The sequence below is a fragment of the Tamandua tetradactyla genome, chromosome 3 (assembly GCF_023851605.1).
Source record: "Tamandua tetradactyla isolate mTamTet1 chromosome 3, mTamTet1.pri, whole genome shotgun sequence".
Lineage (NCBI taxonomy): Eukaryota > Metazoa > Chordata > Mammalia > Pilosa > Myrmecophagidae > Tamandua > Tamandua tetradactyla.
In genome coordinates, this window is record NC_135329.1 from 43,903,541 (window position 1) to 43,918,354 (window position 14,814).

The 14,814-nt window shown below is 34.5% G+C and overlaps 1 protein-coding gene across 2 annotated transcripts; it reads right to left on the bottom strand.

Annotated features, from left to right (window-relative positions):
* Nucleotides 1–260: 260 nt before the first annotated feature.
* On the bottom strand, nt 261–11,706 carry TMEM18 (transmembrane protein 18). Of its 2 annotated transcripts, none has more exons than XM_077153041.1 (5): nt 11,550–11,706; nt 10,190–10,310; nt 7,495–7,549; nt 3,245–3,338; nt 261–3,158 (listed from the first exon to the last, which is right to left on the bottom strand). In XM_077153041.1, the coding sequence occupies exons 1-5, from the start codon at nt 11,604–11,606 to the stop codon at nt 3,063–3,065; spliced, it is 423 nt and encodes a 140-aa protein (XP_077009156.1). In that variant the 5' UTR covers nt 11,607–11,706; the 3' UTR covers nt 261–3,062. The 2 variants fall into 2 exon arrangements, with proteins under 2 accessions (XP_077009156.1, XP_077009157.1); XM_077153042.1 differs by lacking the exon at nt 11,550–11,706 and adding an exon at nt 10,624–11,505.
* Nucleotides 11,707–14,814: the final 3,108 nt, after the last annotated feature.

A 14,814-nucleotide genomic window follows, 5' to 3' on the forward strand; every position in this document is an offset into this window, starting at 1 on the left:
AATTCTTGTAAAAAATTTCATAATACTTACATATATCTCCTGTCAGTTCTTGGTTTCCCTAGAGAACCCTAATAAACCCAGTAGCACTAAAGGTCCTTACTCTGAATCCTCAGTTGTTGAATCTTTTAACTTTGTTGACCTCTCATAAAATTTTTTCTAAAGGGAGAACGTTACTATTTCCTTGACACTTTCTCACAATAAATTAACCATTCAGGTTCACATTCTGCTTTCTTATTTGATATGCTCAAATGTGTGTCTGAGTAGATTTTCTTCTTTTGATAATGACAAAACTGAGTTTCTCAGTTTGTAAAGCTTAGTACTATATTCAGGAGTAAAATGACTTCACCAACCAAAGTAGAAATAATGTCATGGGGAGCTCCTACTTCCGTTTACAGTAAAATTTAAAACAAATATAGAATTTTAGGTGGAAAAAAGCATACTATAGTTATTAAGGATAATGCCTTAAAGTGTTACAGGTTTGGAATGTGCACAATATATTTTTAAATCACAGATCTCTTTTCTTCTGTTTTGTTTATAAATATCTAATAAAAACATGTGCTTCAAAGAATCTCTAATATATCCTTTTATTTTCATAGAGCTGGACTAAAGCAAGTTACATATGCCCTCAAACTTTTAAATGGGTTTAAGTCTGCACAATTCACGTTACTGAACTGTTTGTTGATAATTCCGACTTATATGAGTTCTCTAGCAGTGAGAACAACAAAACATCAATAACCATCTACTAATATTACAATTTAAGCCACTGAGTAAGAATTTATTAAACAGTTCAAAATCGAGTGAAGTTTGTTTTTTATTTTGAAACAGACCCATCAATATAAATGCCCTCCATCTCCCCACTCCAAAATATAAAAAGAAAGCAAAACAAAAAGACCCCATGCCATGTTTATACATTGATATACACCGTTAACATCGTAAACAAAGTTAAGGCAAAGTTAACAATACTGTTAGACTATTTTTCACAGTAAAACAGATTTAGTCAGATAGGTCCATATTTAGATAGTCAAAATAATTTATGGATAATGAAAATGTACAATTTTTATAAGTTTTTCCTACATTTTTTATGTCAACTATATCACAGCTGACTTGACAATACCAAGAGTAGAATCCATTATCTAACAGTTTCTTATTCCATTTCTTATTATCAGGCACAAAGGCCTTCCCACAAAGGCCTGGGAAGTGTGGAACCTACAGGGGCAGAGCTCCACACACCTCAGCACTATCTTCTACCATTCTTGTATATTTACATCACAAGTTGAATATAAGTGGTCCAATTTGATTTTATATTCTGTAATATCAACTTGTGATGCAGTGAATTCTTCTGAACCCACAATACCATTAAACATGCTGAATTGGTAAATCTTCAGAAATGTAAAATTAGGCATGTTATCAGGACACCAGGTATACAATCCTTAATAAATAGAGTAACTTAAAGTTTAAAATTTGACTTAACAATGAAATATTTTAAAAGTACTTTTAAATCTTCAATAGAAAAGTTTAACAAATCAAGGACTGGTAAAAATTTCAGGATAAGATTTCCAGTGGACTTATCAAGAAAACTTAATAAGTCTAGTTTTAATTTAATAAGTCTAGTTCTAAAACTAAAGTGAAAATTCAAGAAACGGTTTTTCTACTAAGAACATTTAAATTGTTTATAAAATGTTATATATTTGAAATTTGAAATTTAATTTTATAATCTAAGAAAGTGTCAACTTTTAAACTGCTAAATATAAATCCTTTAATTTACATTTCACTTTGGGTGGAAAAGCCTGTTAAAATTAAAAAAAAAAAATGCTCCCAATACATTTTTTTTAAAACCAAAAGCAAGAGCCAATTACCATTTCCTTTATTAAACATCATATTTTTAAAAATTTGGACCTTTATTCACCTCGTCATTCTCTAGTTAAGGCTCCAGATTTGAAAGGAACCAAAAACTTACTGTATATGAACTATTTGATAAACTAAATATTATAATGTCATATTATACCTATTTTAATAAAAGTGATAGCCTTGTGTTCCTGGGCACCCAAAGTACAGAAAAACAAAATATGAAATTTAAGAAGGAGTATAAGCAATCATTCTATTTCTCATAAAGTTCTATTAATTGAAAAAGCTAAAATATTCATTCAAAATTTCTACACTTCAAATTTTTGTATCCTGAAAAATAAAAACAAAGGGCCCATTCAACATATTATTTTCTGTAAAATCTTGACTTAATGGTTTCCATTATCAATATTTTTCACCATTACAGAAAAGTGAAGTAGGCTCTAAATTCATTTTGTTTTGATAGGATGGGTCCTGTCTGGATGTTTACAGAGACCTAATGCCATAAGAATTGGATTATTAAACTGAAATATATTTTTTTCAAGACCTTGTTCCAAAGTCTTTTTTAAAAAGATTTCTCAACCTTGGAAGAGTTAATATGTCAGGCTGGATAATCCTTTGTTATGGGGGGCTGTCCTGTGCATTGCAGTGTGTTCAGCAGCATCCTATGGCTCAACCTACTAGACACTAATAGCACCAACTGGTCATGACAATCAAAAATGTCTTCAGACATTGCCAAATGTTCCCAGGGGAACAAAATCACCCTTGGTTGAGAACCACTGCTGTAAACTAAAAAACACAACATGATAAATAGGTAACGGTGCCCACGAGTAGAATAGCACTAAATTTTATTTAAGTTTAACATTTCTATATTGATTTAATATTTTCTAATTAATACTAACTACATAAATGGTGTGAACTAATTAGCAAATTATGAAAGGTTCTGATTAAAGACTATTTACACAGTGTGACTAGAAACACAGCAAACATTCTAAATATAGATCTATGTTTAATGAATCTGACTGATATTAGTGTTTCTTTTAAAAAACAACTTTAGCATGTGTTCTATCACTGTGAATTTCACAATAAAACAATCTTTCACCTTTTCAAGCAATGACTCAGTTGCTAAAGGATATCTATAACACGTATACATTAACACTGGAAATGATGGTGGAAGAAAAAAAATTTAACATAAAAAATCCAAAGTAACTGTTATACTATTATTCTTCTTTTCTTCTCCTCTTCTTTCTTTTTCTTTTCTCTTGTAAATTCCTCAGGTCAATCATTACATTCAAAGTCTTACATACCCACATAACCTAAAAGCAAACATTTTTCAGACATGTTTAGAATTGAAAAATAAACACATAAAGAAGATGAAAACTTAAGTCTATAATATACATACCACAATGACCATGGCATTAAAGAGCAGTGGAGCTGAAAATACTATAGATATAAACATCCCTCTTGAATCAAAATACTGGTGTTTTGAAAACAACCTGTTTTAAGAAAAAAGAAAATTACTCAGCATAATGAAAAAACGGTGTCAGTAATTCTTCTAAGATAGAACTTCCCTGCACCCATCACTGATCCTACCCCTTAGATCTTTTATAACCTCTACTTCCTTGTCCAAAATCTTTAGTTCATTATGAAGAAAATATATTAAATCGCATGATTAAAAAGAGCCCTTTAGTATAGTACAGGGAAGATGGCAGTGGAGTAATAGTGATTTATCTAATGATTTTTTAAGGCAAAATAAATATTTGTACAAATAAGCTATTAACCAGAAAATTAACACTAACTTAAAATGCTACTGATAAGAAATTCTTAAGGCCTGTTTAATACTAACTTAAATACACTTTATAAATGTTAAAATAATAGCTTCATTCTACTCTATAGCTTCTTTAAGATAGGTACTCTGCTATATACTTCGATCTTATTTAATTCTTACAACTTTATTGAAATAGAGAATACTACCTCTTTGTATAGGTGAGGAGAATGAGACTCAGAAAGGTTAATTCATTTCAACTTGCCCAAAGGTATAAAGCAAGTAACCAGCAGAGACAAGATTTCTCTTTAGGTTTTACTTTCAGTAGCAAACACAGGAAATACGCAGAACCACAGTTAACAATATATGTAACAACTCATTAACTTAGTGACAGATAGTCATTGAATACCTACTCATGCACCAGTTACAATCACTGGGGATACAGCAGCGAATAGAAAGATAAAATCCCTGCTTAGAGTTTAATATTCTAGTAGGGGCGAAAGTCAGATAAGATAGTCAAAATATGTAATTAGTGATTAAAATTATAGGAAAAAAAATAAAGCAGGGAAAGAGGATAGAGTACATTGGGTACGGGGTACTTCTGAAAAGGGTGTTGAGGGAAGGCTTCATGACATTTGAACAATGACTTAAACAGGAGATGAGAGTGAACATGTGGATATTGGGGACAGCAGCACGACAGAGAGTGAGAGCAAATAAGAGGGAGTAGAAAAAGGACAGATCCTGGAGGACTTGTGGGCATTGCAAGACTGCTTTTTTTCTGAATGACATGGGAACTTGCTGGAAGGTTCTGAAATAGAAGTGCTACAATTTGATATTCTCTGCCTACTTGTCAATGAGTGAGGAAAGCTGAAATAAGGTTGAATAGGAACACTATTTAACAGGCACTGCTATAATTCATGTATAAGAAAATAGAGGCTAGAGTGATAGTGATTAAGGTGATAGAAAATGGACAGGTGCATGCTTCACTTTAAAGGGGATACAAGAGGATTTTCTAAAGAATTTCCATGTGATGTATAAAGTCCTTGGCCTAAGAAACTGGAAAAGGAAGTTGCCATTAACAAAGACAGAGCAGATGCTTTGACGGAACCTCTTTGGAAAGGGATTATATGAGGGTGTGTGAAAACGGTAGGTTTTTTGTTTGTTCGTTTTTTTGTTTTGCATGGGCAGGTACCAGGAATCGAAAACAGTAGTTTTAAGATATTTATTAGAAATCCAAGTGGTATCTCTCTCTCCATCCATCTCTTACCTACTTATCTATAGAAATATAGGATTCAAATACAAAAGACTAGATGAAATCATTCAGACAGTAAATTAGTTTTAATCAGAGATAGAGAACCTGTCATATTCCAACATCTGGAAATTAGGAAAAAAAAGATGAAGAAAGTGGGCAGTGAAATGAAAGAAACAAGGACAATATGTAACTTGGAAACTGGTGAATTAAGGAGGAAGAGATTATCTATGTCAATTTTGCTATACAAACAAGTAAAATGTGAACTGAGAATCATTGCATTTAACAATATGGAGATCATTTCTGTCATTTACAAGAACATTTTTTGAGGAGAGATAGGAGTGAAAGAAAGCCCGAATGGAATGAGTTCAAAAGAAAATGGAAGAACAATTGAAGCATGAACACAGACACATTTCCAAGTCTATTGTAAAAGGGCTCTGAAATATGGAGGAAATAGCTAGAAAGGGACATAAGATCATGAAGGTATTTTTTTTAATTTCTTATTGTGAAATATAGCATATATACAAAAAAGCGATAAATTTCAAAGTACATTTTAACAAGTAGTTTTTAGAACTAATTTCAAAGTATGGTAAGGGTTACAGTTTCACCACTTTGGTATTTTCTTCTAGTTGCTCAAAGACACAGGAAACTAAAAAGAAATATCAATATAATGATTCAGTAGTCATACTCTTTTGCTAAATTCTTTCTCTGTTACAACTCCACCTTCTCCTTTGATTCTTCTCCCAATCTTCAGGGCTACTTAGGCAATGACAATTCTAATTTCTTCATGTTGAAAAGGGGTGTCGACATTGTGGAGTAGTATGCAACTGGTTGATGCTCTTGGAGAGACTGGTAACTGGCTTTCAGGGAATATCTGACCTAAGAAACATCTGGAGGTTTCTGAAAAATTAAACTTGAATCAAACTTTTTATAGTCTCAGATAGAGCCCTGGGTATTTCAAGAAGGCATTTTTAAGATGAGAAATTATGGTAGGCATTTATGCTGATGGAAATGGTTTAGTAGAGGGAAATATTGTTGATGTACAAAAAGAGGTGAAAGTACTATAGCCATATCTTTGAATATGAAAAAGCAGACAAGGTTCGGTACACAAGTACACAGGAACTCTTGGACAAGAACACAATAAGGCCAACCCAACAGGTGGGAAGATAAGATGGATGAAAATAAATATACATTCTTTTCTGATTTCTTCTATATTCTCATTAATACAGGAGGCATTCATTAGTTGAGAATAAGGAGTCATTAAGAGATTTGAGAGAGGAGTATGTGCTTTAAACAATCACAGAATATTGTCTAAACAAATGATCTAGAGGAGTAGTCAGCATACTTCTGTAGAGGCAGAGGGTAAATAATTAGGCTTTGTGAGTCAAAAGGCAATGTCTTCAATTCTTCCTGCTGAACATCTAACAGTTTGTTTTTAAACATTTTATATTTTAAAGCCATATAAAAACAATTAGTAGGGTGGGTCATCATATGCAAACCCTTATCTAAAGAAATGTTTTAAGTTTTCTGTCTGCAAAAAAGGTCTCCCCTGACAAAGGGCAAGAATTACTAATATCTCATTAGCGTGAGATGTTAACATGATGGTGCATTTTTCCCAACAATGTCCACATATATGTGTACAAGTTCTGAATAGGCAGAATTAGATTTAACTAGGGGCACAGTTTTAACGTGCAAGTAGGAAGAAGTGAGAAATGAGAAAAAGGGAGTTGAGGGTATATACAAAATAATGATTATAATGATAAGACTGTAAAATCTAACCTGGGTATACTGATAGAAAAGAGACTGTCATGAGATTAAGACACAAAAAATACAATACTATAAATGGGTTATACATCCTAGAGGGGTAGAAAATTAATGGAAGTCATCAGGGTATAAGAGAGAATGAGCTATTAAAATAGCAAGTGGTGGTTAAAGTGGGAAATTTACAATTAAAATTACAAAGGAGGTGATGAGAAGATCTAGGTCAGAATATGAACATAGGAGTGAAGGTAGAAGCGATTCTGAAAGAACAGGTCAAGGAAGTAAACGTCTATAGTACTGGAAAAATCAAATGGATATTGAAATTACCAAAAAATTACAATAAAAGTAGTGATGCAAAAAATAATAGTATGCCAGCACTAGAATCTTCAAGGAACGAGGGAATTACCCAAGGATTTACAAATCATGTGAATAATAAGCAGGGATAGCATAGTGATATTGCTGAGAATTGGTAGGTTTCTAGGGAAGAGGGCATAAGGAAGAGTAGTGTGAAAGTGGCACCACTTTCTGTCTGAACCATAAGGACTGACTTCTCTCTAAAATGTCACCTTTTAATTTGCAACTAAAATTATAAAACGGACCATTAAATTCTCACCCATTTCTAATATTAAACTATCAACAAAAACAGTTTTGCTAGAATTTTTCAGCCATAAAAGACCATGCCTTTCTTAAAATATTTAAGAAATTGTTTCTCAAAGCTAAAAATCTATCAATGCAAAAGATGCTTCTTGGCTTCAATTTTAAGTTTATTTGGTTTCCTTCAAGTCTTATGCTTTGTATGCAGTATTCCTTTGTGACAACACTACTGTTGAGTGTACTTCCTAAAACACAATAAAAATTAAAAGGAAACTGGTTTTACCTCCAGTTCATTGCAGCTACTTCATTGATATATTCAGCACAATAGACTAAAATTACTGAAAAGACAGAAACCAGGTGTTATAATTTAAGTGACTATTTATTACGGAATATACATTATTTTACAACAAAATATTTAATGTGAATGTTAACATAATAGTGAGACTTTTATGAGAAATGTAAATTCCTGTTTAGATATAATGTGAGACATAAAATTATAGGACAGACTCCATTTACAGAAAAGAAAACCAAGGTTAATACAAGTTAAAAGTCTTGATGCTCTTAGTCAAAACCATGTAAAGCTCCTTAGCAGCAGTAGAGCCATGACTTAAATCAAAACCTTCAGATACAAAATCAAGCATTTACCTTGTAATACTATTTTGCCCCAGGTAGTCTTTTCTATGTAATACAAATCATATTTGGTCATATAAAACACCAGGTAGTAGAAATTGAAGATCTGTGATAAAGTGCTTAATACCTCCTATTTTAATCTCAAATATCTGTAAAATAGGGGCTACACCTGCATGATTGTTATTCAGATTTGCCCAAGAAAATATAGGGAATAGCAGCCACAAGTATTGGAAGCAAAAAAATAGAGAGGATGACAAACATGAACAATAAGAAAAACAGTAACAATGGGAACTAACACTTAACTGAGGCTTTCTCTGGGTTTATCTCATTTAACCCTCACATGTCTATTTAAAGAGGAGATGCAGTTATCCCTGGAGCATAGAAAAGTCAAGTAACTTGCCCAAAGACTAACAGTTAATTCAACAGTAATGCAGATATTCAAATCTAGAAAATAAAGTTCACACTTAACCATCACACTGTGAATATTATTAATTTCTCAGCTACATTAAAATGTGCAAACCCTCTCACTCTTTTTGACCAAAATTAAAGTGCCGATTAAACCAGAGGTTAATAATCTTTTGAATACCTCCACCCATGAATGGTCCTGATGAGGTACAAGAAGCAAAAGAAAAAGAAAAAAGACAAAGAAAAGGAAAAAAATAAGAAAAATACAAAGAGAAAAGAATGGAGAGTGGGAAAAAGCAGAAACTTCTTTAGACGATGTTTCTAAATTAATAACCTAATAAGAGTGATAACTGACCAGGGCTGCCCTAGTGTGAACACTGACTACCACTAAGTAACTGTGTTCTCGAGGGAGTTAGTTAACTTCTCTTGTGTGTTTCATTTGTAAAAATGAAGAAAACAATACATAACTCTCAAATTGTCTTGTGAATTAAACGCTACAATATATGTGAAAGCACTCAGAAAAGTGTCTATTATCTGAAAGCAGTCATCCCTCTCTTCATCCTAGAAAATAACAATCCATATATTCTAATTAAGTTTACAAAACTGTTTCAAATATACTAGCTCATTTGATCAGTCTATAATCTTATTTCAAAATTCCTGCCTCAGGGTTTTGTACATATTATCTCCTCTGTATAGAATATTCATCATATAGTACTTGTGATACAAACTTGTTATCTGACTACTTCCTATTTCCGCTGAACTACTACTACAACAATTCAAATCAGGGCCCCCTTCATGGTCCTTCATTGTGCTTCAGAAGTTTCCTGCGTAATACTTAACATCACAGTTTATAACAATGTAGTTCGCTGGGTAGTTATCTACTGAAGGCTGAGCTCTAGGATGTTAAAGCGCCACTCATTTATTTACCCTGTGCTGCTTAACACACACTTGATAAATAGCTTGCGTGTATAAAGAAATGAAAACAAAACTATCCCTTATTTGTTCAGAACTATTTCTGTAATACAAATTCTCAGGTACTTGTTGAGATTTTTCACCTTATTCATAGACCAGCAGACATCTCATTTCAGAGTAATTGTTGCATTTTGTTAAACTACCATGTAATAAACTTCTGGGCCTTTCCAAAATCCATAAAATCAAGAAAAGCAGAAAAGCTTCAGTCTACTCTTTGAGGTCTTACCTTACCCTTTCTATCTAGGCATATTTTTAATTCTTAATTCAACATTAGAAATACTTAGGATTTTGCAAGGCTAGCAGTTTTTCTGGCATCTGCTCAATGCTTTAAATTCATCTCTACCTATGTATACCAGGTGTTCCTACCCTCCTGCCCTCATTCTATGTACCTTCTCCCCACATTTCACTCCTGGGCCATATATCTGTTTATCTATTCTTATTAAAATTTTATTTACATTTCATACTCTATGCCAACACTTTATTTCATCCATGTTCTCATTCTCCATCACTCCATGCAACTACTTTCCTTCTCTAAATTCCTGTAGTACTTGTCTTTAAAACTGATTTGGTTGACATTTTAAATTACTCTATGCATGTAACTTTCCTTCCTAGTTTACATTTTTTTCTTCCAGAGCAAGTAGCTCTTTAAGCACAAAGAGCAAAATATCTTGAATAAATGATAGTATTTCATCAAACTGAATTTTTCTTTGTATACCTGGTATTTAGCACCTTTTCCTGATACAAAGTAGGTGATCAACAGAGTCCTTCAAATTCAATATCCAAGAATTACTTAATATATATATAGTTCCTAAGATTAAATCTGAGAGTGGTCTAACAGTCGAAGTAGAACACCACAGAAAGGTTGGTACGTCTTATAAAAAATATTTCTATATTTTGAAAATACAGAGAAATCATGAAGTAGTACAACATACAACAATCTAAGTCACAGAATTTTTAAAAATTCTACTCACCTAGGCATAGAAAATGCCCAATCTGTAGTTTATAACTTTGGAATGAGAAACAAGTGAGCAGCAAGCTGAGGACATGGAAGAGGGCAAGTCCTATCAGCCATGGCTCAGTCCAGTCTGTCTGCTGTAAGTATGAAACCATAGAAATTCATTACTGTCAATTAATAAAAGGAGATCACAGCTATAAGATCTTCTGCAGAGCACTCAAGAATCAGACTAAAAAGTCAGCGTCCCTTATTCTACTGAGCAATACCTCCAGAGTGGTAGGGTCAGGCCTCACAAAGAAATACAGGGTAAAGAAAAAAAAGGAAAAAAAAAAAAGGAGGACAGAAAGAGGCATCCACTCCAATATTGCAATTATAATCAACTAATATTTAAAAAGATGCAAACTGATTTAATCTTCAAGCACATACAGAATTGATTATGTCACTACTTGCCTCTTTCATTTCTTGAAGAGTTTTCGAGATGAATAGACTCTTAAATGATTACTCATCCAGTCATGTAACGAGGGAGTTAAAGCTCAGAAAGGTAAAGTGACTCGGTCAAGGTGATGCACTTGCTCAATCCCAAAGTTAAAACGAGAATTTATATTTAAGCTCCTTTAGGCTGATACTTAAGGTCTTGGAAAATCTGACCCAATCATAATTGGCCTAATTCGTTTTTCTCCATGCCTTTCTGCTCTACACCCAACATTCCAACTACTGCTGAACTTCCCAGCTACTCTGGGTTTTACACACTGCGTTTACTCCACCTGAATGAATGTTCAGTTCCCCAATCTCCAGAAGTACTAATCTTCCAGACTATCCTTTAACCCTTCACGCTGCATTGCTCCATCCACCCCCACCCAAAGCTAGAAGTACTCTCCTCAGTTCTGACCTCCTGCAAAACCTTTTCGTTACCTCTCTTACAGTTTACCGTTCTTTACTGTATATTACTGCTATTTTATTGAATGCCTGGGTTGTCCGGCAGGACCAGCCATTAAGTAAGCATTAAAGGGCCTGGCAAACAGTAAAAATTCAAAAAGTTCGTGTTTAATCGGCTAATGAATGAAAAACAGACAGACTAAAGAAAGCATAAACGTGGGGCGTCTCCAGTGCCCCGCCGTCCCTGTGCCCACACCAACGCGCAAGCATCACAAGCAGCCAGGGGCTTGTCCCGGAGGGTCCGGCCCTTCTCCCGCCCCGGACTGCAGTCTAACCTCCGCCCCCCGCCCCGCGGTCCGCATGGTGCCGGGCGCCCTCCACCACGAGGGCAGCAGCACCCCGGCCGGGTCGGCTCTAGGGCCCGAGCGACGCGAATTGAGCGCGGCGTGGGGACACTGCGTCTCGCGCCAGGATAGGAGACCAAGGAGGCTGCGAGTTACCGTGATCACCGACGGAATGCTGACCGGGAAGGCGTTGACTGAGAACGGGGACGGCATTTTCCTGGCAGAGGCCCGCCCACTCACCTACCGCCGCCAAGGCCCGCCGCCCCGCCTCTCCCGGAACCCCGCACACCCAGCCTCGGCGCTCTCCTTCCGCGAGATCTCCGCTGCCTGCGTACTAAGTCAGATCTCGCGGGATTTCATGGCCTTAAAAACGCGAACTGCAGCTGTAACTAGGGTTCCCGCCTTTTTGAATGACAGTAGGCGGGGAGGTCAGGAGCTCTTCATTTTTTTACCTTCCTACTTCCTCAGAGGTGGGCAGTGGCGGGGAGTTGGTTTGGGAGAGTGTGGAGGCTATTTCTGCAGGGTTTAGGAATGTTTGCCGCATTGTTTCCTCCCTCTCTTTCTGAGTTGGCACTGTTCCAAAGTTACAATGTGCGGGTATCACAAGGTCTGAGGGCAGCTGCCTTTGCTGAAAGGAAAGTTAAAAATGAAAATCTATAGGGGATCATTTCTCACTTTCTAAAAATAATGCACAGGTAATTTATGAAAGCATATTTATATTTTACAATAGGAAGTTCAAGAAGTATATATTACATACATAAATAGAATTTCGCTAATATGCTGACAGTTTATATTTAATATACACACCTTATTCTTTTTTCTTTTAATTTGTATGCTTTAAACTGACTGTTTTCACTTTGCAATATGCAAGGGGAACTTTGCCATTTCACCCTTGAGTCTCCTTTACACACTTGTGTAGTCGTTGATTACCCAAAATGTAATACAAAATACTTCCTTCCCCCATCCTAACAATACCAGATTTTTACTGTGGTAAAGAACCCTTTTCTGTCTCAGCCTATGTGTTTTAGAACTGTGCTTCTCAAATGTGTATATACATCCCCTGAAAGTATTATTAAAAGTGAAGATTATGACTGAATAGGTCTGTTGTGGAGCCTGAATTTCTGCCTTTCAAACAAATGCCCAGATGATGCCAATATTGCTAGTCCAGAACCACGCTTAGAGAAACAACGCATTTGGGAAAGTTCACTGGACTCTCAGCTCTAAGGGTAGACTGATTGCTTCTAGCTACTTAACAGTATTCTGAATTCACTTCCCAGGGTGATGATTAAAAAAAAAAAAAACCAAGCTTAATTCAGTCAGCACATGGCATTCCTCTGCCAGATATGGGTATGTGACCCTCTTTAGACTAACGAATCTTACTTGTGGGTCCACAAAGAAATGTCCTTGGGGTTCTATGAAGTTCTTAAACATACATTCTTATTTTGGATGGGCTTAAACGAGAATGTGAAGTAAAGAACAACTTCATTCTTTTTTCTTTGTCAACATGAGGGAAGCCAAGCTGAGTTTAAATCTGGCACCAGGTAAAGCAAAGCAGAAGGATGCAAGAAAATGGGTTCTCGATGGCATTTCTGAATTGCTGAATCAAACTAAAATGTGGCAGGTTTTGTGCTGGACAGAAAGATTAACTAGGAAATTTAAACACCCAAAACGTCCATATTATTGTTTAAACCAATAGGCACTGGATATTCCTTTACTTGCTGACAAAAGCCCTAATTTAAACAACTTCCATATCCAATGAATTTGCAAATCCTGTCAATTCTATTTCCAGTAATCGTTAAGTCTTTTCAGTTTCTCTGTCCCTTTTATAACTTATCCATTCCTTGACTATACTGTTAACAATAGCCAGGTAAAACTGAGGTCCAATAGAACAAAGGTGTTTCATAGTCTTGAAATAAAATACAAGATTTTAATTTTATTTATTTTATTGTGGCCTGGGTAAGGTGACTTCTGCTTGCATGTCTAACTATATTTGGACTATTTCCTCCCCCCACCCCATTTATCTCTCTGTTTTTTTTTTTCTCAACCATGTCAAGCTCTGCCAACCCTATAAGATTTGTGTCTACGATGTTCTGCATTTGAGAGGATCATAGAGACAACCAGCTTCTATGGAGATCGTCTCCTCATAGAACTGACTTATTTTCATCCTATATGTCTCACTTCGAACAGCACCTCTTCAGAAAGCCTTCTCTAACCCCACCTAAAATGCCCTTAAAGTATCTCAACACCCTGGGAGTAATATATGGATATATTAGTTGTCTCCTCTTTTTAAAATTTATTTTGTCTAGTTATTTTCTTTCCCTTTATTTAGTTAATCATTTCTCCCTTTGCTAATTTGTTGGGGGAATATGGTTAGTTCATTTATTTATTATCTTTCTCAATTTTCTAATGAATACATTTAAAACTATAAAATTTCTTCTAAACAGTGCTTTGCCTGTATTCCACAGGATTTACCATTTAGTATTCTCATTTAGTTTAAAGTAATTTGCTTATATATATTTTGTTTCTTTGAAATTTTATCTAGATAATTTGCAGAAGCTATAATTTCATTAATTTCCAATTATATTTAATTCATGTGAGTGTGTTCTGTATGTTTTCTGCATTCAGTTGTGCTTTCTTTGTGGCTTAATATTTGATTAACTATTGTGAAGATACGTGTCTTTTGCAAAATTAAAATGAATTCTGTTTTTGGATGCAAAATTCCATATATATCTATGAGATGAAGCTGGAAAGTCATATTTTTGAGATCAAAGTATCTTTATTTTTAATCTCTTTGAGCACCTAATTATTCAGAGAAGTACAGTGAATTCTTCCATGTAAATTGATTTGCAAATCACTACTTGTATTACTGTCAGTTTTTATTTTATATTTTGAAGCTTCCATTAATAATTTTGTAAATATATTTTCTTGGGGTATTATAAATTTTGTGAATATGAAATACAACTGTCTTATTACGCACATTTCACTTTGAATTAATCGTTGAAAAATAGTTTCACTTGCCTTTTTTCCTGGTAAATGCATCTTTTTCCTATATAATACATTTTGCCCATATCTTTATTTTCAAAATCAAGGCCATTTGTTTTAGATGCATCTCTTCTATGAAGATAAGATCATTATTTTAATGTTTTGTAGGGATTGGTGGGTTTTGTGGTGTGTGACTGTTTAAGTATGTGTTCATGAGTAACCAATCTAAGAATCTCTGATATTTAATTGGGAAATTTATCTCATTTATTGTCATTTGACTATTTCCTCATCATTTTAATGTTTTCAATTTGGGACCTAAAAAAATCCCCCTTACTCTTATTCTGTTAATAAACTTAATTATTTTCCATTTCTTATACATTTTTACCCAACATTGGAGATTTTAAAATTTAAGTCTATATTAATATGGTGAATTTTAAAA

Coding starts and splice junctions, on each gene's coding strand:
- TMEM18 (XM_077153041.1), bottom strand. CDS start 11,606: ATGCCGTCCCCGTTCTCAGTCAACGCCTTCCCGGTCAGCATTCCGTCG. Junction 10,311..11,549: donor GCATTCCGTCGGTGATCACG/GTAACTCGCAGC, acceptor TCATACTTACAG/CAGACAGACTGGACTGAGCC. Junction 3,339..7,494: donor GTAGCTGCAATGAACTGGAG/GTAAAACCAGTT, acceptor TTCTTAAAACAG/GTTGTTTTCAAAACACCAGT.